The sequence below is a fragment of the Tachyglossus aculeatus genome, chromosome 22 (assembly GCF_015852505.1).
Source record: "Tachyglossus aculeatus isolate mTacAcu1 chromosome 22, mTacAcu1.pri, whole genome shotgun sequence".
Classification (NCBI taxonomy): Eukaryota; Metazoa; Chordata; class Mammalia; order Monotremata; family Tachyglossidae; genus Tachyglossus; species Tachyglossus aculeatus.
This window is the reverse complement of record NC_052087.1, coordinates 2,712,558-2,737,729: the sequence shown is the minus strand read 5'-3', so window position 1 is coordinate 2,737,729 and position 25,172 is coordinate 2,712,558. Positions and strand designations below refer to the sequence as shown.

The window sequence follows — 25,172 nt, the reverse complement described above, 5'->3', positions numbered from 1 at the left end:
GCCATTTCCCCTTCCCCTAATTTCTTTTCATGTCCACCCCCCCTTCTAGACTGTAAGCAGCCTGTGCGCAACTCAGTGATACTGCCCTCCCCCAAAATGCTTAGTATTTTTTTTTATAATGGCATTTATTAAGCACTTACTATGTGCAAAGCACTGTTCTAAGTGCTGGGGAGGTTACAAGGTGATCGGGGTGCCCCATGTGGGGCTCACAGTCTTCATCCCCATTTTACAGATGGGGTAACTGAGGCCCAGAGAAGTGAAGTGCCTTGCCCAAAGTCACACAGCTGACAAGTGGTGGAGCTGGGATTTGAACCCATGACCTCTGACTCCAAAGCCCACACTCTGTCCACTGAGCCACGCTGCTTAGCACAGTGCTCTGCACTCCTTCAACGGTATTTATTGAGCACTTACGGTACGCAAAGCACTGTACTAAGCACTCGGGAGAGTACCGTACAACAATAAACTTCTAGACTGTGAGCCCACTGTTGGGTAGGGACCGTCTCCCTATGTTGCCAACTTGGACTTCCCAAGCGCTTAGTACAGTGCTCTGCACACAGTACGCGCTCAATAAATACGATTGATTGAATGAATGAATGAACACATTCCCTGCCCACAAGGAGTTTACAGTCTAGAGGGACAGAGTAAGTGCTCAATACCCAATGCCGCACCCTTGCCTTCCTATTTGTTCACTGAATTCTGGGCCCTAGCGGGAAAAAGACTGATCAAAATGAGAGAGTCTGAGTGGGGCTGTGAAAACTCCTCGCACATAGGTTATTTATATTAATGCCTGTCTCCTCTGCTAGACTGTAATCTCGTTAAGGGCGGGATTCTGTTGTATTGTACTCTCCCTCCCAAGTGCTCAGTACACGTACATCGCACATAGTAAGCGCTCAAATATCACTGAGGGATTGATTGACTCCTGCCTGGTCCTGAAATCTTCTCCTGAAGGCCTATCCCTCATCCTCAGTGAGACACTCCATCATCAGAGGTAGTGAATTCCCTCTGGCTCGCTCTAGCGTGGCTCAGCGGATAGATCACAGGCTTGGGAGTCGGAGGTCGTGGGTTCATATCCCGGCTCCACCAGCTGCCAGCTGGGTGACTTTGGGCAAGTCATGTCACTTCTCTGGGCCTCAGTGACCTCATCCGGAAAATGGGGATGAAGACTGGGAGCCCCAAGTGGGACAACCTGATTACGCTGTACCTACCCGAGCGCTTAGAACAGTGCATGGCACATAATAAGCGCTTAACAAATGCCATCATTATTATTATTACATGCTCAACCTTACCTAACCGTGTGGCTCCAGCCCTCCCCCTTCCCTCACAGCCTGGCACTATACACTCGTACCTTTGTATATTTCTTTAATGGTATTTGTTAAACGCTTACTATGTGCCAGGCACTGTACTTAGCGCGGGGGGTGGGGGGGAGATGAAAGCTAATTAGATTGGACACAGTCCATGCCCTACATGGTGCTCACAGTCAATCTCCACTGTACAGATGAGGTAACGGGCACAGAGAAGAGACGTGACTTGCCCAAGGTCACACAGCAGACAAGTGGCGGAAATGGGATGATGAGAGTCAGGCCCGTGCTCTAACCAATAGGCCATGCTGCCTCTCTGCTTCTTTGTTGACACTGTAGATATTCTGATGTTGGTCTGCTTGTCTGTGTATCCTTTCTATGTGCCTGCCAGGGTCAAGGACGCTTAGATTTAAGCTCTCGGGCAGAGATTGATCGGAAGCCCTGGACAGAGGTCAGATCCTGCTGTCATCATCATCATCATCAATCGTATTTATTGAGCGCTTACTGTGTGCAGAGAACTGTACTAAGCGCTTGGGAAGTACAAGTTGGCAACATATAGAAACAGTCCCTACCCAACAGTGGGCTCACAGTCTAAAAGTGGGCACACAGTCCGCACCCCTGATCCCACAATCAATCAGGGGTGTGTACTGAGCGCTTCCTGGGTGCGGAGCACTGGATTAAGTGCTCGGGAGAGTCAAATACAACAGAGTTGGTAGCCACGAGCCCTACCCACAAGGAGCTCTCAGTCCTGACTCCGTGATTTGATGGCAGAAAAGCAATGTTACAATCCACCTTACCAAGATTGTCCTTTGGAGGTTGGAACTAACACTGCTGAACATCAGTTTCCCGACAATCGTCGCGACGGTGGGGAAGACCAGGGCGCCACACAGGATACGGGTGGCTGACACGTGATCGGCCAGAGGGTTGGCCTCGGCTGGGATACGAGGAACGGGACATCCGATTCCTGGAGAAACAACCACAGCGTGCTCTGAGGAAAGGATCGGCGGGGGGGGGGCGGGAGCACCCAACTCACTATCGATTCCGACTTTCAAACCCAACCGCCGCATTCATCACCTTCACTTGCGAAGACGAAAATAAGCCCGGATTTCTACCTCGTAACACTTGTACGCATTAGCTCTTACTGGCGATCCACTTGACTATGCTGCCTTCGCTGTTGATATCCCCGAGTAAGGTGGATTTTATTACCTGGAAATATGCTGTTCAGGATTTGGAGTTTATTAGAGTATTTGCGCCACAGTCGAAGCACGTAGTCCTCCCAGCGAATCATCTTGCCCAGAATCAGCATGACAGGGATAGTAGGGAGTCCAATCAAGAGAAACAGGGGGTCTGCTCTTTCCATAACGTCAAGACCTTCTTTATGGCCCACAACCTGGGAGACGCAGAACGGTTTGCCACGTAAAAACACAACTGAGACCATCACAAAGCTCGGCACTGTTCATCAAAATATGTTTGTTTTGCAAGGCTATTGGTTCTACAATCACACCTGAAACAACAAAAAATCTTCCAAATAAGCTGTGAGGGCAATACATCTGACCAAGAGGGAGGTAAACGCCTACAGCACAGTAAATTCACTTTCCCGGGGTCACTGCAAGACAGCTTTTATGTATGTACACATTTGTTCCTCAGACAGAAGTCCTAAAAACTCTACAAGAACACTAGTTGCCAGCGAACTGGTTAACTAGCTAATTCAGAGAAACATTCCCATGAGAGTAGGTGCAATATAATAGGCCTGATAGGAATTACGAAAGGAGAAAAAAAGAGAGTCCCTGATCTCTAGGGGAGAAACAAACGATCAAACTAGATTTCTAATGCTCCCCAAATCCCAGGAATTCCCTCGCTCTCCCTTCCTGAAGGGGGTGGGCTATGGGCAATCAGTGAAAGAGTGGGCATGGGAAGTCAAGCAATCAATGGCATCTACTGAGCCCCTGCTTAATTGTACTCTCCTAAGTTCTTAGTATGGTGCCCCACACACAGCAGGTGCTCAAGGACCTGAAAATGGAAGGAGAAAGGCATGCAATAGCTGCAGAGAACAGGAGTACGGAAGGATAGATAGATAATTCAGCTAGTGCATATTAATATGTGCAGCGTGGTCTAGTGGATAGAGCCTGGGTGTCAGAAGGAACTGGGATCTAATCCCGACTCCGCCACTTGCATGCTGAATGACCTTGGGTTAGTCACTTAACTTCTCTGGGCCTCTGATCCCTCACTTGTTAAATAATAATAATGGCATTTATTAAGCGCTTGCTATGTGCAAAGCACTGTTCTAAGCGCCGGGGAGGTTACAAGGTGATCAGGTTGTCCCACGGGGGGGCTCACAGTCTTAATCCCCATTTTACAGATGAGGTAACTGAGGCCCAGAGAGTTAAGTGACTTGCCCCAAATCACCCAGCTGACAATTGGCGGAGCCAGGATTTGAACCCATGACCTCTGACTCCAAAGCCCGGGCTCTTTCCATTGAGCCACGCTGCTTTTAAGACCATGAACCTTATGCCAACCTGATTAGTTTGTATCTCCCCCAACGCTTCGAATCGGTGCCTGGCACATAGTAAGCGCTTAAAAAATACCTTAATTATTATTATAAGGGGAGATGAATACATGCAGCTGTTGGATGCATATAATCTGGGAAGATGAGCTTACTGGGCATGCCTTCTGAGGGAGGTCAGCTTTCAATCAATCACTAGTATTTAGTGGGCACCCATCGGGTGCAGAGCACCGTACTAAGTGCTTGGGAAAGTACACCAGAAGCAAAATCCATGGTCCCTGCCCTCCAGGAGTTTACAGTCGAATGGGGGAGGCAGGAATAGGGTAACACCTAGCAGCCCAAACACATGAGGAGGAAATAGCCTGACAAATGATTGAAGGTGCAGGTCCACATGACCTTGAAAATGGGGAGAGCTGTGCTTTGGAGGACTTGAAGGATGTGAGAGGGAGCGGCTGGAGGGAGCAGAGCGGAGAATGAGGTTAATCTTGGAGCATGAATGAATCCTTCCTCCTTCCTCCTTCCTTCCTTCCTCTCCCCCTCGCCCCCCTCTCCATCCCCCCCTTCTTACCTCCTTCCCTTCCCCACAGCACCTGTATATATGTATATATGTTTGTACATATTTATTACTCTATTTATTCATTTTACTTGTACATATCTATTCTATTTATTTTATTTTGTTAGTATGTTTGGTTTTGTTCTCTGTCTTCCCCTTTTAGACTGTGAGCCCACTGTTGGGTAGGGACTGTCTCTATATGTTGCCAATCTGTACTTCCCAAGCACTTAGTACAGTGCTCTGCACATAGTAAGCGCTCAATAAATACGATTGATGATGATGATAATGATGATGAATGAATACGAGCTGGGGTACGCAGGGAGAAGACAGCTGATGAGGGAGAGGGAGACGATTGATATTCGACCTTTTATACCACTGGTCAGAAGTTTCTGTTTGTTGTAAAGATGAATGGGTAAACGACGGGAGGTTTCTGAGGAATGGAGACCATGAGTTCAACACTAGAGAAAAGTCACCTAGGCAGCCGTCTGACCCAAAGAAAGGGGTAGCACAAAGCAGGGAGACCCCGGAGGAGGCTGATACAGCAGTTTGGTCAGGATGTCATAAGGGCCTGGGGTCAGGTGGGAGAGAGGAGGAGCAGATGTGCAAAATTTTGGTGGAGGAAAAGACTGGCAGGACTCAGGGACATTCGGAAGGTCAAAGTTCACTTTAACAATAATAATGATGGCATTTATTAAGCGCTTACTATGTGCAAAGCACTGTTCTCAGACAATTGTATTTGTTGAGTGCGTCCTATGTGCAGAGCACTGTACTAAGTGCTGCGGTATAGCAACAGAACAGACACTTTCCCTGGTGGTTTGTTTTTATGGCTTTTGTTAAGCGCTTACTGTATGCCAGGCACTGTACTTAGCGCTGGGGCAGATACAAGCTAAGCAGGTTGGACACTATCCATGTCCCACATGGGGTCTTAATCCTCATTTTACAGGTGAGGGAACTGAGGTGCAGAGAAGTGACTTGCCCAGGGACACATAGAGCAGATAAGCGGCAGAGCCAGTATTAGAACCCAGGTCCTTCTAACTCCCAGCCCTGGGCTCTAACCACTAGACCATGCTGCTACCCTGGGCTGTGTTGGGTGCCGGCACTCCCCTGTCCCCAGCCTCCCTCCCCCACCACGACCTGCTTGCCTCAGGGGCGGCGGAGGCTGCTGAAATTCCAGTTAGAAATTCTTCTTACTTTTAGGGCCGGTGGTTACACCATTTTTCTAGCCTCGATTGGCTGGCTCAAAATCCCCCAGGAAACCTAATTACTTAGCCCGTTGGCGTGCCACGCTACTTGTTAGCAAAACTGGCTTGTGGCCAAACGTTTAGTATTTTAATTTACCCGATCCCATTGTAATTATTAGGAACCTTTAATCAAAATGGCCCAGGGGCTCAGGAGCCTGAATAACGGGAAGAAGGAACCACTGAAGAGGTAGCCCTCTGTGGAACTAGCTGTTCCTCCCAAGTGGTACATGCCAACTTGTACTTCCCAAGCGCTTAGTACAGTGCTCTGCACACAGTAAGCGCTCAATAAATACGACTGATTGATTTCCAGGTCGCTCCACCTCTAGGACAAAGGAAGCGGAGAATAATGGCACTGACCACCAGGCAGAAAGGCGGGAAGCCGGCCGCCGCCAACCCCGGCCGCATAAACAACTTCCATAAAACCTGCCCCTCCCCTCCCTCCCTCCCCCCAATCCGGCGCTTCCCCTGTCCCCGCGCATCCTCGGTCCAACTTGGCATTTCCCGGCTCCGCCACTTGTCAGCTGGGTGACTTTGGGCAAGTCACTTCACTTCTCTGGGCCCCAGTTCCCTCATCTGTAAAGTGAGGGTGAAGACCGTGAGCCCCACATAGGACAACCTCATCACCTTGTATCCCTCCAGCGCTCAGAACAGTGCTTTGCACATAGTAAGCACTTAACAAATGCCATTATTATTGTTGTTACTATTATTATGATTATTATTATTATTATTAACAGCTATCGCAAACCCTACTGACTGCTGTGACTTTGCTCCTCTTTACACCGGAAAGCCTAAGTATTCCCCCGGAGCACAGAGGAGGGGAATTTCCCTCTGCCCCTCCGCGCCCTTGTTCGGCCCTGAGTCTGAGCTCACGCCCAGGGAGAGGGAGAATCTGGTGGCTATCGGCGGGACTTAGGGCTCCTGACCACTTGGGGTGAGTGACCAATAATACCACCTCGAAGGCGTGGGGTGCGTTTATCGTCGCACAGTGCTTTCACAACTCCGTTACCTGCTTTTAGCCTCTCAACAGCCCTGTCAAGTATGGACGAGTAGAGAGTATTACCTCCATTTTCAAATGAGGGGAAACTGAGGTACGGACTGTCTTTACATATCTATACACATCTTTTCTCCCCTTCTTGCTCTCTCTTCTCTTGTCCTTTCGGGCATTACGCGTCCCTCTTCGGCTCTGCTTTTCGACTAGACTGTAAGCTGCTTGAGGGCAGGGATCATTCATTCATTCAATCGTATTTATTGGGCGCTGACTGTGTGCAGAGCACTGGACTAAGCGCTTGGGAAGTACAATTCGGCAACAGATAGAGGCGATCCCTACCCAACAACGGGCTCACAGTCTAGAAGGGGGAGACAGACAAGTTGCGCCGTACTTCCGCAGGCGCTTAGTACGGTGCTCTTCATGCAGTTAATGCTCAATAAGTGCCTCTGATAGATCGACTAATTAGACTTGCCTCAGGGCAGGCGGCAGGTCAGCAGCAGAGCCTGAACCTGAATCCAGGTCTCCTGACTCCAAGCCCTTCGCTCTGTCTGCTAGGCCCCGAGGCCTCAAAATGGCTTTGAAGGAGGAAGAAGAAAACCAATCGTCTTTGGGCGGGAACGGGGAGAATCGCTGGATTTCCAAGTCCACTGCCTTTGCCGCTTGGCCCCACATCTCTATTCTAATGAGAAGGGATTTCCCTAAGGGCTCTCACAACTTCTGAAAGATCTTAAATCTTACAAAAGCACCTAGAGGGAGCCCCCTCTCTCTGCCCGCCCTGGCGCAACGTTTATAAATAATAATAATCATGGTATTTGTTGAGCGCTTACTATGTGCCAAGCACTCTTCTAACCGCTGGGATAGATACAAGGTAAGCAGGTTGTCCCACGTGGGGCCCACAGTCTTAATCCCCATTTTACAGATGAGGTAACTGGGGAGCAGAGAAGTGAAGTGTCTTGCCCAAAGTCACACAGCAGACAAGTGGCAGAGCCGGGATTAGAACCCATGACCTCTGACTCCTAAGCCCGGGCTCTTTCCACTGAGCCACGCTGCTTCTCTAGCCAAGCCTGGGCTCCTTCAGAGAAGAGTAGAGACCACCCCCCCCATCCCCACCCGTGCCACATTTAGATGGCAACAAGGGTAACGAGGGAAAAAGGGCAGTAAAATTGTGAACCTGCATCACTGTCACCGCTCCGTACGTCACGGCCGTCCAGTAGATCGAACCAACCATTATTCCTGCTGCGGCGAACGGGCAAGCTTTGGAGATCAGTCTGTCGGCTAGGTCTAAGACGTAAACGACCGGACCTGTGGCAGAGAAGGGAAAAAACCAAACTGTGGAACAAGACGGGAGACGGACTTGGAAAAGTGCCTGTAAGAACGGTACCCGAAAGAAGTTACGTGACTTCAAATGACAGGCAAACCCATTAATACCCAAGTCGTCATAATCCTGATTAAAAAAAAGAAATTATGGTATTTGTTAAGCGCTTACTATGTGCCAAGCACTGTTCTAAGCACTGGGATAAATATATAGCAATCGGATTGTCCCACGTGGGGCTCGCGGACTTTATCCCCATTTTACGGATAACTGAGGCACAGAGAAGTGAAGTGGCTTGCCCGGGGTCACAGAGCAGATAAGTGGCAGAGCCTGGATTAGAACCCACGCCTTCCGATTCCCAAGCCACCAAGCCACGCTGAAAATCTTTGGGTAACCTTGATGGAAACCCTGGTTAGACTAGTAGAATCTCTCCCCTAGACTGCGGGTCAGGGTGTCTAAGTTCCAGTAAAGTCAACTGTCCTCTTCGTCACCGGGAAGCCGCCACCCCTCAGGCGTGCAGCCCCTCAAAAAAAAAGGAGCACTCCCCCCGTCTTTTCCACTTTGCCGACCTCCCTGCCTCCTGCCTCTCCCCACTCCGTACTTCATTCCGATCCCCAGATTCTTTTTCTTGAAACAAAAACGAAAGAGTTTATCCCTTGTCTCCCACTCCTCAAGAACTTCCAGTACTTGCCCCAACCACCTCCACATCAGACATTACCAGTGGATTTAAAGAATTTGAGTCCGCTTACCCCTTCCTATCTAACGTCACGAACTTTCTACTACGACCCAGCAGACTCACTTCATTTCTCCAACACCAACCTACTTGTTGTACCTCGATCCTATCTCTCCGCTAACCCCTCGCCCGCCTCCTCCCCTGGCACATACAACAGACCGCCACTCTCCCCACCTTCAAAGTCTTATTAAAATTACATCCCCTTCCAGAGACCTTCCCTGACTAGCCCTCGCTTTCCCTACTCCTTCCCGCTTCTGGATCTGTCCCCTTTAAGTACTTGATATTCACCCCACCCTCGGCAACACAGCACTTTGATATTCACCTCAGTGAATATCTCTGCATAATTCTGTTACACTGTACTACTCTCCCAAGGGCTTAGGACAGTGCTCTGCACATGGTAAGCTTAGTATAGTGCCCGGCACACGGTAAGCTCTCAATAAGCTCAATGGAAAGAGCACGGGCTTGAGAGCCAGAGGACGTGGGTTCAAATCCCGGCTCTGCCAATTGTCGGCTGTGTGACTCTGGGCAAGTCACTTCACTTCTCTGGGCCTCACCTGTCAAATGGGGATGAAGACCGTGAGCCCCACGTGGGACAATCTGATCACCTCGTATCCTCCTCAGTGCTTAGAACAGTGCTTCGCACAACGTAAGCGCTTAACAAATGCCGTCATCATCAATAAGTACAACAGATTGATATCTGTAATCTGTTTTAATGTAGGTCTCACCCACTAGACTGTGAGCTCCCTGAGAGGGAGGCAACCTGCCTACCAATTCTGTTGTTCTGCACTCTCTCGAGCGCTTAGTACAGTACCCTGCATCCGGTAAGTGCCCAGTAAATGCCACCGCTTGATAAATGAATGAATACCATCGAGTGATCAATCGACTGAAGACGGGGAGTAATGCGAATATGACGGAGAAGCAGCGTGGCTCAGTAGAAAGAGCCCGGGCTTTGGAGTCAGAGGTCATGGGTTCAAATCCCGGCTCCGCCACGTCTCCTGTGTGACCTTGGACAAGTCACTTAACTTCTCGGAGCCTCAGTGACCTCATCTGTAAAATGGGGACTAAGACTGTGAGCCCCACATGGGACAACCTGATCACCTTGTTTCCCCCCCAGCACTCAGAACATTGCTTTGCACATAGTAAGCACTTAATAAATGCCAATATTATGATTATTATTATACGAACAGACAAGGTCTGGGAGCCTGTTAATGCCCCACACTGGGGTTCTGGGTTCAAGGTCATGGGTTCAAATCCCGGCTCTGCCAATTGTCAGCTGTGTGACTTTGGGCAAGTCACTTAACTTCTCTGTGCCTCAGTACCTCATCTGTAAAATGGGGATTAAGACTGTGCGCCCCTCGTGGGACAACCTGATCACCTTGTAACCTCCCCAGCTTAGAACAGTGCTTTGCACATAGTAAGCACTTAATAAATGCCATCATTATTATTATTATTGTTAATTCCACCCACCATGACGACGACAGCATAAATATGGAGAGAAATGTGGACAGTTCTGATTTCAACAGGACGTCTCTTACCCAACTTTGGAAATACTATTAAGTATTCTGCATTGCACTGAGGACAGGCCACCCTGGCGGTGCTGTTTCCTCTTTGTTTCTCGTCCACCCATCGCTGGAGACAAGCTTGGTGAACCCATTTTGTAGATCCTCTGCACCTGCACGGTCTCACCCACTCGGCTGTTCGGTCGTCTTCGTCGGTAGCAAAACACACCCAGCAACTTCTGTAAATTGAAAGAAAAAAAAAATTCACATTTTAGGACACCAGGAAGAATGGGGACTTGATGGAAAATTGCTGGTGCAGAGAAAGGGATCCCAGGATCTTTGTAATAATAATAATAATAATAATAAGGTTGGTTTTTGTTAAGCGCTTACTATGTGCCGAGCACTGTCCTAAGCACTGCAAGGTAATCAGCTTGTCCCACGTAGGGCTCACAGTCTTAATCCCCATTTTACAGATGAGGTAACTGAGGCACCGAGAAGTGAAGTGACTTCCCCAAAGTCACACAGCTGACAAGTGGTGGAGCTGGGATTAGAACCCACAACCTCTGACTCCTAAGCCTGTGCTCTTTCATTCATTCATTCAATCGTATTTATTGAGCGCTTACTGTGTGCAGAGCACTGTACTTAGCGCTTGGGAAGTCCAAGTTGGCAACATATAAAGACGGTCCCTACCCGACAGCGGGCTCACAGTCTAGAAGTCTAGACTGTGAGCCTAGTCTATAATGATGGCATGTGTTAAGCGCTTACTACGTGCAAAGCACTGTTCTAAGCGCTGGATAGACTGTGAGCCCACTGTTAGTCTAGACTGTGAGGACAGTCTAGACTGTGAGCCCGCTGTCGGGTAGGGACCGTCTCTATATGTTGCCAACTTGGACTTCCCAAGCGCTTAGTACAATGCTCTGCACACAGCGAGCGCTCAATAAATACGATTGAATGAATGAATGAATAGAAGGGGGAGACAGACAACAAAACCAAACCTATTAGCAAAATAAAATTAATGGAATAGTATTTAGCTTTCCACTAAGCCCCAATTCCATCCCCTCCGAGAATGGCCCGAAGGGGGTTCTGGAGATCTGGGTGGGTAGTCCTTGGCCAGTGCCGTGACTATACCTCGGCCCTTCCCGACCGTCCAGGCTCCGGCTCATTTGGGGTGAGGGATGAGAGGCGGGAGGAGGGAAAAATCGGCCCCGATGGGGCCAAAGTTCCCTACTGTCTTGGGAAGAAGGGGTACCTTGGTCTGCATCGTGGTGACTCTTGGCTCTGCCCCTACTTTGCTTCCAGCTCAGGCCCGATCCCAAAGCCCTTCCGGGGTACCATTATTGGAATCAAGGCTTTCTCTCCTGCTCCTTTCCTAGGGACATCTATTGAGCGCATCCTGTTCCCAAAGCCTTACAAAAAAACTCTAATCAAATGAGATTTAGGCTCTCCACATTCTGTCCCACCCTTCCCATCTTGCTCCATTTCAACATTGCTGAGTTATAAGTCCTCTAGACTGTAAGCTCACTGTGGGAAGGGAACGTCCCTAACAACTCCATTATGCTGAACTCTCCCAAGAGCTTGTGTATATATAGGTACATAGCTCTAATTCTGTTTTATTAATGGCGTGTATCTATAATTCTATTTATTTGTGATGCTATTTTTTAAAAATGACATTTATTAAGCACTTACTATGTGCAAAGCACTGTCCTAAGCGCTGGAGAGGTTACAACTTGTTGCCAACTTGTACTTCCCAAGTGCTTAGTACAGTGCTCTGCACACAGTAAGCGCTCAATAAATACGATTGAAGGAATGAAAGAGCTTAGTATGGTGCTCCGTGCACCGCAAGTGCTCCATAAATACGAATGACCAACTGACTGATTATAATGGAATACTTTTCTGGAGGTGATAATTTAAAAAGAACAGATGTACCCCTCTCTGAGCTAGTATGAACCAAATAAGAACTCAAGACTTGTGCACTTCAGAAACTTACGATTTTCACTGGCCACCAGGTAGGCTAAAACATATAAAAGTCTATTACTCTAAAGGCGAAAAGCAGTGTGGCTCATTGGAAAGAGCATGGGCTTTGGAGTCAGAGGTCCTGGGTTCAAATCCCAGCTCTGCCAATTGTCAGCTGTGTGACTTTGGGCAAGTCACTTAACTACTCTGAGCCTCAATTCCCTCATCTATAAAATGGGGATTAAGACTGTGAGCCCCCCCGTGGGACCACCTGATCACCTTGTAAACTCCCCAGCGCTTAGAACAGTGCTTTGCACATAGTAAGCGCTTAATAAATGCCATTATTATTATTATTATTACTTACTGCTGCAGTAGCTATCCTTGAGTCTACCAAAGTAGTAACAGTACTTTGAAAGCACCATGGCCTAGTGGAAAGTGCATGGGCCTGGAAATCAGAGGACGTGGGTTCTAATCCCAGGCTGTGCCATGTGCCTGCTGTGTGACCACGGGCAAGTCATTTCTAACTTCTCTAGGCCTCAGTTACCTCACCTGTAAAATGGGGATTAAGACTGAGCGCCCCACGTGGGAAGGGGACTGTGTTCAACCTATCTTGTAACTACCCCAGTGTTTAGGGGAGTGCTTTGCACAGAATATTAAATACCACAATTATCATTATTATGTGTTTATTGCATGCAGAGCACTGTTCAAAGCACTGGGAGATAATATAGAGGTGGGAATTAGATATGTGAAAAGTAGTCTTCCTCTAAGACAGCTTTCAAAAAGTTTGTATTATAAACAAAATCTGCAGGCATTCCACTTACTGCAGGGGAATGTACTTAGAAGACAGTTCACTTGTCGTGTTGTATAACTTCTCTTATATAATAATATTAGGAGGTATTTATTAAACACTATGTGCTAAGGGGTGGTGTGAATAGAAAACAATCAGTCCCTGTCTCACCTGGGGCTCAGAGTCCAAGGGGAAGAACAGGTATCAAATCTCCATTTTACAGATAAAGAAACGGGGGCCCAGAGAAGTGAAGTGACTTGCTCGAGGTCACAAAGCAGACACGTGGCAGAGCCAGGATTAGAACCCACGTCCTCTGGCTTCCGGGCCGTGTTGCTTCTCACATTTCACTTGTGCCCAAAGAGGTGAACGCTCATCAGCGTCAGAACACTTCACATCGCATCGATTTAGGAGAAGAACCAAAAAAGCAAGCATTCTTTGATCATGGCACTCTTCGGAAAACCCGGAGGACTTCTGGCATCAAACTAAAACTTCTGATCATTTGGATATTAAGGGTTACTCGGCATAGGGAAGCAGTGTGGCCTAGTGGAAAGAGCCCATGCTTGGGAGACAGGGGAGCTGAGTTGGAATCCCGGCCCCACCGCCTGTCTGCTGTTTGACCTTAGGTGAGTCACAACCTCCCTGGGTTTCAGTTTCCTCATCTGCAGAAAGGGGAATTAAATCCTCCTCCCTCGGCTTTAAGACCGAGCCCCGTGTGGGGCAGGGCCCGTGATTAACCTAATTATCTTGAAGCTTCGCCAGTACTTAGCCCGCTACCGTAATAATAATAACAATGATGGCATTTATTATAAAAAGCAGGCCCCAAAACCCGCCTAAATTTTTAAAGAGGGGGCAGATTTGCCAAATAGTCCCTCTGAAAGCCTTTCTTGGTTAGCTCAGGACCTGTCCGACTACAGATTAAGGGCCTCCCACCCTGGGCAATTGATAACCCAACTCAAAGGCGGAAAGGCGCCACGTCACCTTCTTCACAACAGTTTCCCAACAGGAGGAATGATGCCAAAGAGACGCAAGAGAAAAAAAAGCACCTCCTTTGGGAAAGAGGTCAGATGTGAGAGCCTGTTGTGGGGCAGGGACCGTCTCTATATGTTGCCAACTTGTACTTCCCAAGCGCTTAGCACAGTGCCCTGCACACGGTAAGCGCTCAATAAATACAATTGAATGAATGAATGAGATAGCTGGCAGGGCTCAGGTTGCAATAAATAACCCTCCTTCATTCATTCAATCGTATTTATTGAGTGCTTACTGTGTGCAGAGCGCTGTACTGAAGCAGCGTGGCTCAGTGGAAAGAGCACGGGCTCGGGAGTCAGAGGTCATGGGTTCAAAGCCCGGCTCCGCGACTTATAATAATGATAATAATAATAATTATTATTATGATTATAATGATGGCATTTATTAAGCACTTACTATGTGCAAAGCACTGTTCTAAGCGCTGGAGGGATACAAAGCAATCACGTTGTCCCACGGGGGGCTCACAGTCTGAACCCCCATTTTACAGATGAGGTAACTGAGGCCCAGAGAAGTGAAGTGACTTGCCCAAAGTCACACAGCTGGCAATTGGAGGAGCCGGGATTTGAACCCATGACCTCTGACTTCAAAGCCCAGGCTTTTTCCACTGAGCCACGCTTATCAGCTGTGTGACTTTGGGGAAGTCACTCAACTTCTCTGTGCCTCAAGTACCTCACTGTAAAATGGGGATTAAGACTGTGAGCCCCACGTGGGACAACCTGATCACCCTGTATCCTCCCCAGCGCTTAGAACAGTGCTTTGCACATAGTAAGCACTTAACAATATATATATGTATATATGTGTATATATATACATGTATATATGTGTATATATACAGTATATATGTATATATTGTATACATATGTATATCACATGTATATGTATATATGTTTGTACATATTTATTACTCTATTTATTTTATTTGTACATACTTATTCTATTTATTTTATTTTGGTAATATGTTTTGTTTTGTTCTCTGTCTCCCCCTTCTACACTGTGAGCCCACTGTTGGGTAGGGACCGTCTCTATATGTTGCCAACTTGTACTTCCCAAGCGCTTAGTACAGTGCTCTGCACACAGTAAGCGCTCAATAAATACGATTGAATGAATGAACAAATGCCATCAATATTATTATTACAATTCGGCAACAGATAGAGACAATCCCTACCCAACAACGGGCTCACAGTCTGGAAGGGGGAGACAGACACAAAACAAGTAGACAGGCGTCAACAGCATTTCCTCAACGATGGCGCAGGGATTCGCCAGATGATCACTAGTCAGTCAGTCGGTGAATCGTATTTACTGAGCATTTTCTGTGTGCAGAGCACTGTGCTACGCGATTGGTACAGCACAATATAACCATAAGCGGATAAATTCCCTGCCCACGACGAGCTCACAGTGTAGAGAGAAGCAGCGTGGCTCAGTGCGAAGAGCACGGGCTTTGGAGTCAGAGGTCATGGGTTCGAATCCCACTCTGCCACATGTCTGCTGTGTGACCTTGGGCAAGTCACTTAACTTCTCTGAGCCTCTGTTACCTCATCTGTAAAATGGGGATTAAGACTGTGAGCCCCCTAAGGGACAACCTGATCACCTTGTAACCTCCCCAGCGCTTAGAACAGTGCTTTGCACATAGTAAGCGCTTAACAAATGTCATTTAGAGAAGCAGCATGGCTCAGTGGAAAGCGCATGGGCTGGGAGCCAGAGGTTGTGGGTTCTAATCCCAGCTCTGCCACTTGTCAGCTGTCTGACCTTGGGCAAGTCACTTAACTTCTCTGTGCCTCAGTTACCTCATCTGTAAAATGGGGATGAAGACTGTGAGCCCCACCAGATTGCCTTGTATCTACCCCAGCACTTAGAACAGTGCTTGGCACACAGTAAGTGCTTAACAAATACCAACATTATTATTATTATTAGAGAGGGAGATTCAAGAGGCTGTCCCAAAAAGGCATTGCGATGAAGACTCCTGAAACAAGTAGATCGACTTAAACAAAAACACTTTGCAGGTGCGCAATAACGTTCAGTGAAGGTAAAGGATACGTCCCACGTATTTCTTCTATCAGACGTTCTTCAGGTCACTGCGATGGTTGCCCGACCCTTGATAGGTTTGTTTTGTTGTCTGTCTCCCCCTTCTAGACTGTGAGCCTGTTGTTGGGTAGGGACCGTCTCTCTAGGTTGCCGACTTGTACTTCCCAAGCACTTAGTACAGTGCTCTGCACACAGTAAGCGCTCAATAAATATGACTGACTGAATGAATATGATCAATGAAATGAATACAGTCAACAAGTCATTTGGGGAGGGTCCATTCCCAGGGACGTCTGCTTATTGATCACCATCTGGAGTGATCCAGATAGTAAAGGACCCCTTTCTTGACAACCAGAGGGTGAGGTCTCTTCTAGGGACTTGGGACATAGAAAGGAGGACAAGGAGATCATAATAATTATGGTATTTGTTAAGCGCTTACTATGTGCAAATCACCGTTCTAAGCGCTGGGGTGCATACAAGGTAATCAGGTTGTCCCACGTGGGGCTTACAGTTTTAATCCCCATTTTACAGGTGAGGTAACTGAGGCACAGAGAAGTGAAGTGACTTGCCCGAAGTCACACAGCTGATAAGTGGCAGAGCTGGGATTAGAACCCACGACCTCTGACTCCCAAGCCCGGGCTCTTTCCACTAACATTTGTGTTTCTGGGCACTTACTGTGTGCAGGACACTGTACTGAGTGCTTGGGAGATCTCCTGTTTGATGTGAAAACTGGAAGCCACCTTGGGGAATTGAACACAGGGGAGTACAAGGGAGAAGGGAAGAGTGGAAAGAGTGGAAAACTGGACACCAGTGCCTGAAGCTTACTTATGTGTCAGAGAGAAGTGAAAATACACAGAAATACGATTCTCAAGTAAGTAAAGATGCTACGCAGGGGCTAACTCAGTTGGGGGAAGAATAACTTTAATTTCCAAGGAGCCAAAGGGGTCCTGGGAAATGGATTCATCTTCATCAAGCCAAAAAGAACCAGTGTGGAGCACTGCATTAATCCATCTATAAGGGGAATATTCAATAGTAATAATAATAATGGCATTTGTTAAGCACTTACTATGTGCAAAGCTCTGTTCTAAGCGCTGGGGAGGATGCAAGGTGGTCAGCTTGTCCCACGTGGGGCTTACAGTTTTAATCCCCATTTTACAGATGCGGCAACTGAGGCACAGAGCAGTGAAGTGACTTGCCCAACTGTCACAGCTGACAGTTGGAGGAGCCGGGATTTGAACCCATGACCTCGGACTCCCAAGCCCCTGCTCTTTCCATTGAGCCACGCTGCTTCTCTGTATCAGTAGTGAGATGGCACCCTATTCTCTCCTACTCAGACTGGGAGCTCCAAGTGGGGCAGGGACTGCCTGATTTGCTCATCCCACATCAACTCCAGTGCTCGGCACCTAATAAGGGCTAAATCAATGCTGTATCTGTTTATATGTCAATCAGGCTGCTAACAAAAATGACAAAGGGAGGGAGACATTGAAATATTCACCATTCATTCAATCATGTTTTATTGAGCACTTACTATGTGCAGAGCACTGAACTAAGCGATTGGGAGAGTACAACAGTTGATAGACACTTTCCCTGCCCACAACGAAGACGCTTGGCCTAGGACAGAGCAAAGGCCTGGACTCCCTAATCCTGCCTCTGCATGATGTGTTACCTTGGGCAAGTCACGTAACTTCTCTGTGCCTCAGTCCCCTCACCTGCAATACCTGTTCTCCCTCCTAGACTGTGAGCCCCGAGTGGGATGTAATTGTCTTCTAGCTACCTCAGCAGTACAGTGCTTGGCACCTAACAATAATAATAATAATAATGGTATTTGTTAAGCGCTTACTGTGTGCCAGGCACTGTTCCAAGCGCTGGAGTAGATACAAGATATTCCGGTTAGACACAGTCCTTGTCCCACGTAGGGTTCACGGTCTTAATCCTCATTTTACAGATGAGGTAATTGAGGCACAGAGACGTGAAGTGACTTGCCCAAGGTCACACAGCAGACAAGTGGTGGAGCTGGGAATAGAACCCATGATCTTCTGAGTCCCAAGCCCGCGCTTTAGTCACTAGTTCGTGCTGCAATGCCTAACATATAATTACCATTGTATTTATTACACGCTTACTATATGTCAAGCACTAAACGCTGGAGTAGCTTCAAGAGAAAATCAGGCTGGAGACAGCCCCTGTCCCACGAGGACCTCACGGTCTAAGTATGAGGGGGTTGCATTTAAACCCTATTTTACAGATGAGGAAACCAAGGCATACTGAATGCCATAATTCCTCTTCTTCTTCTTTAATGATCTACCCAGTTACGCTGAATAGTTTTCTTTTTATTAATAATAATAATGGTATTTGTTACGTCTCTACTATGTGCCAAGCACTGTTCTAAGCACTGACGGAGATACAAGGTTATCAGGTTGTCCCAGGTGGGGCTCACCGTTTTAATCCCCATTTTTCAGATGAGGTAACTGAGGCACAGAGATGTGAAGTGACTTGCCCACAGTCACCCAGCTGACAAGTGGCGTAGTCGAGACCAGAACCCACGACCTCTGACTCCCAAGCCTGGGCTCTTTCCACTAAGCCGGTGCTGCTTACCGTATTTGTTAAGCGCTTACTTTGTGCCAGGAGCTGTACTAAGCGCTGGGGTGGATACAAGCCAACTGGTTGGACACAGTGCCTGCCCCCCCCGGGGCTCAGTCTTGATCCCCATTTTACAGATTGAGGCCCAGAGAAGTGAAGCAACTTGCCCGAGGTCGCAGAGCAGACAAGCGGCAGCCGGGATAAGAACCCATGACCTTCTGACACCCAAGCCCGTGCTCTATTCACTCATTCAATCGTATTTATTGAGCGCTTACTGTGTGCAGAGCACTGTACTAAGCGTTTGGGAAGTACAAATCGGCAACATATAGAGACGGTTCCTACCCAGAAACGGGCTCATTTTTCTAATCAGTCTGGTCAGACAGGGATTAGGTGTTCCTTCTTCTCCACGCCCGACAACCTGTTCTATCTCTACGGCTCAGGCTTTCTGCTCCAACCAGATTACCCTACCTGCCATCTCCCCCTTCACCTCTGCCATCATACATTACGTTTGCCACCTATAATCACCCTTTCACTGGAAAACCGTGTACTTCCCTTAAATTCTGCTCAAGATCGCTCTCTCCAAGAAAAAGTGCTCTGCACACAGTAAGTGCTCAATAAATACGATTGAATGAATGGACACCACAGTGGGTATATGCTTAGCCTTTACGAGCAGTGGCTAGGCATGAATCATTTGGAAGCGATTCCCACCCAAACCCTCAACTCCCATAAAACCATCGCCCTCCCCGCTTCACTGGCTCATAACCTTGGCGTTGTCTTTGACTCACCTCTCTCATTCAACCCACATATTCATTCTGTCACCACATCCTGTCGGTTTTACCTCCATGGGATCACTGACGTCCGTCCTTTCCTCTCGGGTCCAAACTGAGCCAAGCGCTTATCTTACCCTGCGTGGCTCAGTAGAAAGAGCTCACGCTTGGGAGTCAGGGGTCATGGGTTCAAATCCCAACTCTGCTGCTTTGTGACTTTGGGCAAATCACTTAACTTCTCTGTGCCTCAGTTACCTCATCTGTAAAATGGGGACAACCCCACATGGGACAACCTGATCACCCTGTATCCTCCCCAGCGCTTAGAACAGTGCTTTGCACATAGTAAGCGCTTAAACAGCTCCGCCACTTGTCAGCTGTGTGACTTTGGGCAAGTCACTTAACTTCTCTGTGCCTCAGTTACCTCATCTATAAAATGGGGATGAAGACTGTGAGTCCCACATGGGACAACCTGATCACCCTGTAACCTCCACAGCGCTTAGAACAGTGCTTTGCACATAGTAAGCGCTTAATAAATGCCATTATTATTATTACAAATACCAAAATTATTATTATTATTATTAACTGGTGGAGCTGGGATTAGAACCCATGATTTTCTGACTCCCAAACCCATGCTTGTTATGGTACTTGTTAAGTGCTTTCTCTGTGCCAACTACCATTCTAGCCACTGGAGTAGATACAAATTAATCAGCTTTAATCAGCACAGTCCCTGTCCCACATGGGGTTCACCATCTAAACTGGAGGGAGGATCAATCAATCAATCGTATTTACTGAGCGCTTACTGTGTGCAGAGCACTGTACTAAGCGCTTGGGAAGTACAAGTTGGCAACATATAGAGACAGTCCCACAGTGGGCTCACAGTCTAGAAGGAGGATTTAATCCCCATTTTACAGAAGAGGGACCCGAGGCACATACACGTTAAGTGACTTGTCCAAGGTCACACAGCAGACATGTGGCAGAGCAGAGATTAGAATCCAGGTCCTCTGATTCCCAGGCCTATGTTCTTTCCACTAAGCCATACTGCTTTCAGCACTCAGTACAGTGCCCTGCATAGTGTGACCTCTCAGTCAATGTCAAAACAAGGCGGGGAGTGGGAGGGACTGCTAAGTGGGTAGAAGGACTTCCAGCTGCACGTTGACATGTTTCAGTTTATTTGGATAAATAGCCCTATGTTTGGCCCACTCCCCATAAGCAACCCAAGGACAGGGACAAAGGTCTTTTACTTCCTTTGCAATTCCTTTGATGGTGTTCAATAAATGGAGGTGGCTAACAGAGTGCTTAGATACATTTTCAACATTTGCATATTCTAATCCCTACTCTGGAGCAGGAAGGAAGGAGCTTTGGGATGGAAATCATGAGACCTGGCCTGGAAACCTGGCCCTAACCTTCAATTAGCCAAATAATAAAACCGGTTTGGGACTGTAAACTCACAGGGATCAGGTCTACCAACTCTTCTAAAAGCCTAGTACATTCCTTAGCATGCAACCCTAAGCATTCAATGAATACCACTGATTGACTAAATAAGAGGGTACGGGACACCTGAAAAGAACAACATAAAAACACCATGTGGGGAAAATACAAAAATACTTCATTTTTGAAGAAAACGATTTGGGAAAATACAAAAATACTTCATTTTTGAAGAAAACGACTTCAGAGATAGTATGGTATTTCCTAGGACCTCTTTTCATCCAAATGAAGTTTTTTTTATCACCCCCACCCATTCTATGTCTACACTGTTTCACGATTTGGTTTAAAAGTGCATTGAAAATAAAATGGACTCGGGGCAACTATAAATAAAGAATCCAAAAACTGCTAAAAATCAACCAGTTGGATTGGCATTTAGCAGTCTCCTGAAGATGACCTCCTACTCTGGGAATGGAAGAGAGGCAGCGTGGCCTAGACGAAACAACTCGGGCCTCGGAGTCAGAGGATCAGGGTTCTAGTCCAAGCTCTGCCGCTTGCCTGCTGTGTGACCTTGGAAAAGTCACTTCACTTATCAAACAAAAACTCCTCACTACTGGTTTCAAAGCTCTCCATCACCTTGCCCCTTCTTACCTCACCTCCCTTCTCTCCTTCTCCAGCCCAGCCCGCACCCTCGGCTCCTCTGCCACTAACCTCCTCACTGGGCCTCGTTCTCGCCCATCCCACCGTCGACCCCCAGCCCGCGTCCTTCCCCTGGCCCGAAATGCCCTCCCTCCGCACATCCGCCAATCACTCTTCCCCCCTTCAAGGCCCTACTGAAGGCTCACCTCCTCCAAGAGGCCTTCCCAAACTAAGCCCACCTTTTCCTCCACTCCCCCTCCCTTCCGCATCCCCACAACTTGCTCCCTTTGCTCTTCTCTCTCTCTCCCCGCCCCAAAGTATATATCTATAATTCTATGTATTTATATTGATGCCTGTTTCCTTGCCTTGATGTCTGTCTCCCCCCTTTCCAGGCTGTAAGCCCGTTGTGAGCAAGGATTGCTTCTCTTTATTGCTCTATTGTACTTTCCAAGTCCTTAGTACAGTGCCCTGCACACAGTAAGTGCTCAATAAATACAATGGAATGAATGAATTCTCTGCGCTTTAGTTTACTCATCTGAAAAGTGGGGACTCTATTACTGTTCTCCCTCCTCTTCAGACTGAGACCCATGTGAGGAAGGGATTAAATCCAACTTGAAGATTGTCTATCTCCCCGAGGAATTACTATAATCGTAAGGCTTTGAGTGTTTGTAGCAGAATTAGCAGAAACATTCTATGCCCAAAAGGAGCTTACAGTCTGGGGGAGGAATTAAGTATACAATGCTTATTTTGCATATAGTAAGTGCTTAACACACAATTCTTCTTCTTCTTATTATTATTATAATTAGAGGAGAAGGGGAGCAGGGGGTTCTGAAGATCCAATGTGCAGTGGCATCCCCCAAACTGGTCCCGCTGGGCATCCTCAGGAAGGACAGTTTGCCACTATAGTTTTGCACCCTAGTGCAGTACCCAACCCCCCTAAATTGGATGCCAAAATTGACTTTCTAAAGCCTTCTTGTTAAACGATGAATATGCAATCTAGACCATCTATTTTATTAGTCGTTTAATGTTGGCAAAGTTTGTGTATTTAGATTTTAGGATGAACAGCATTGGGTGGATTGAAGAATTTATTTTTCCTTCGGGAGAGCCCGGAAGCTACCAAATGAATTACGCTAAAGAAAACTCACTAGATACTAAATAATAATAATAATAATAATAATAATAATAATAATAATAATAATAATAATAACAATGGCATTTATTAAGCGGTTACTATGTGCAAAGCACTGTTCTAAGCGCTGGGGGGGATACAAGGTGATCAGCTTGTCCCACGTGGGGCTCACAGTCTTAATCCCCATTTTCCAGATGAGGTCACTGAGGTGCAGAGAAGTGAAGTGACTTGCCCAAAGTCACACAGCTGACAAGTGGTGGAGCCGGCATTTGAACCCATGACCTCTGACTCCAAAGCTCTTTCCACTGAGCCACGCTGCTTCCCAATGCCTTTGATACAAAGAAGCCATAAAATATACTACCTTATTTGCCTGGGTAACTTCCACTTTTGGGCCTAATTTTTCTAGCATTGAAACAGGGCTGGGGTTATTCTGTGGGTTGTCTGTGAATTAAGTCTAGCAATTAAAAGAGAAAAGAAGAAAGAATGAATGAGGAGGGGAAGGTAAAACAGTGCTTGAGGGCAGGTTTTATTTGAATTGCACTCCCCTCTGTGCTGCTCAGCATAACCCTTCCACATTTTCAAGCTGTCGATTTTCTTCTCCACCCTCCCGGCTCTAAGTCTTAATGAATAAATCGATGGTACCTATTGAGCGCTTACTGTGTGCAGAACACTGTACTAACTGCTTGGGAAGTACTATACACCAGATCTCTGGACATAATTCCCGCTCACAAAGGGCTTACAGTCTACAGCAGGAAGCTGTAACTCATCCGCTGCTGTGTCTGCATACTTCTGTGCCGCCTCTTCCTCCTCCCTTTTCCTAGGCATAGGGAGGGAGCTATCACTATTTATTGAAGTGGAGCAAAAAATTTGCATTTCCTTCGTAAAAACCAGATGTGTGCAATGATGCGACAGAACACGTTATTTCCAAAAACTGAAAACGTAACACCCTGTTTCCAAGAATTGTGATTTAAGCCAAAATAATGCTACCTTTAAACATAACTATGCTGGTCTGTGGGTCAGTCAGTCGTATTTATTGAGCGGCTACTGTTTGCTTGGGAGATTAAAACAATAAACAGATACATTCCCTGCCCACAATGAGCTTATTTGCATGAACCAATTTTACTGGGAAAATTTTGTCATATAAAATCAATCATATTCATTGAGAACTTAGTGTACAACAGAGTATAACAGAGTTGGGAGACACGTTCCCTGACGGAAACAAAAGACAAACTCACCTTCTCCATGCTCCATAACCCAACTGCTTTAAATTTTCTTCACATCCCTGTCATCACTCTGTTGGGTTTTTTACCTGGATCCTCTCTTGTTTCTTTACCTCTCTTTTAGAAATATGGGGACCCAGTACTGTGATATGGGTCTGGGCAGAGTGTAACACGAGCGATTCCGTTCAAGAAAATTGTAGTTAGTCCAGTTTTGTGGAGAGGAGAAGAGTCCCCTCAGCCTCCTTATCTGACTCTTTTCTTGGCTTGGCTCACTGGCTAGCAGTAAATAATAATAATAATGATAACATTTAATAAGCGCTTACTATGTGCAAAGCACTGTTCTAAGCACTGGGGGGGTTACAAGGTGATCAGGTTGTCCCACGGGGGGCTCACAGTCTCAGTCCCCATTTTACAGAGGAGGTAACTGAGGCGAAGAGAAGTTAAGAGAAGCAGCGTGGGTCAGTGGAAAGAGCCCAGGCTTTGGAGTCAGAGGTCATGGGTTCAAACCCCAGTTCTGCCAATTGTTAGCTTTGTGACTTTGGGCAAGTCACTTAACTTTTCTGTGCCTCATTTGTAAAATGGGGATGAAGACTGTGAGCCCCCCGAAGGAAAACCTGATCACCTTGTAACCTCCCCAGTGCTTAGAACAGTCCTTTGCCCATAGTAAGCGCTTAATAAATGCCATTATTATTATTATTATTGACTTGTCCAAAGTCACATAGCTGACAATTGGCGGAGCCGGGGTTTGAACCCATGACCTCTGACTCCAAAGCCCGTGCTCTTTCCACTGAGCCACGCAGCTTCTCAGTAAAGCGATCCCTGGGCCCCCAGAGTTAGGGAGCCAGGGTCTGAGCAGAGTGTAATAGGAGTGATTCCGTTCAAGAAAATTGTAGTTAGTCCAGATTTGTGGAGAGGAGAAGGGTCCCCTCAGCCTCCTTATCTGACTGTTCTCTTGGACTGGCTCCCTGGCGAGCAGTAAAGCGATCCCGGGGCCCCCAGAGTTAGGGAGCCAGGAGCAAATTCATCAAAATGCAGGCCAGCAAAATGACTGATCCAATCTCTACTGTCTCCAGCCGGGACACATATGGGCTCGGTACATAGGGAGATGGGGTGCCACTTTCCATCTTGAGCACCAGGGCAAACTGGGTGCAGAGCAATAGGGCTGAGGGCAGGTGCAGGAGATGAAGACAGAGGGGAAATGAACAGCCACCGCTGAAGGGTAAAGCTGGGGGCAAGAAGTGGGGCCCTCTAGACTGTAAGCGCAACGTGGGCTGCAAACGCGTCGACCAACTCTGATATACCTCACTCTGCCCACAGAAAGCACCCAGTAAATATAACTGATTCAGTGTTTTCATTCAAATCCAAAAGACCTTCAAAGCCATATTAAAAAATCACATCTCTTCCAAGAGGCCTTCCTCCACTACAACATTATTTCCCCTACTTCCTCTGTTCTGTACCACCTTGCATTTGGATTTATACCCTTTATTCTCCCTACCCTCAGCCCCA

The 25,172-nt window shown here is 47.2% G+C and overlaps 1 protein-coding gene across 2 annotated transcripts in view; it reads right to left on the bottom strand.

The window, feature by feature from the left end:
• The window catches only part of MARCHF5 (membrane associated ring-CH-type finger 5), a 46,747-nt gene that overhangs the window by 3,200 nt on the left and 18,375 nt on the right, over positions 1-25,172 (bottom strand). For both annotated transcript variants that reach the window (XM_038764798.1, XM_038764799.1), the window contains exons 2-5: positions 10,164-10,366; positions 7,755-7,885; positions 2,505-2,688; positions 2,096-2,262 (exon numbers count right to left, since the gene is read on the bottom strand). In XM_038764798.1, the coding sequence (XP_038620726.1) occupies positions 2,096-2,262; positions 2,505-2,688; positions 7,755-7,885; positions 10,164-10,366 (685 nt within the window). The remainder of the gene's footprint in view (positions 1-2,095; positions 2,263-2,504; positions 2,689-7,754; positions 7,886-10,163; positions 10,367-25,172) is intronic.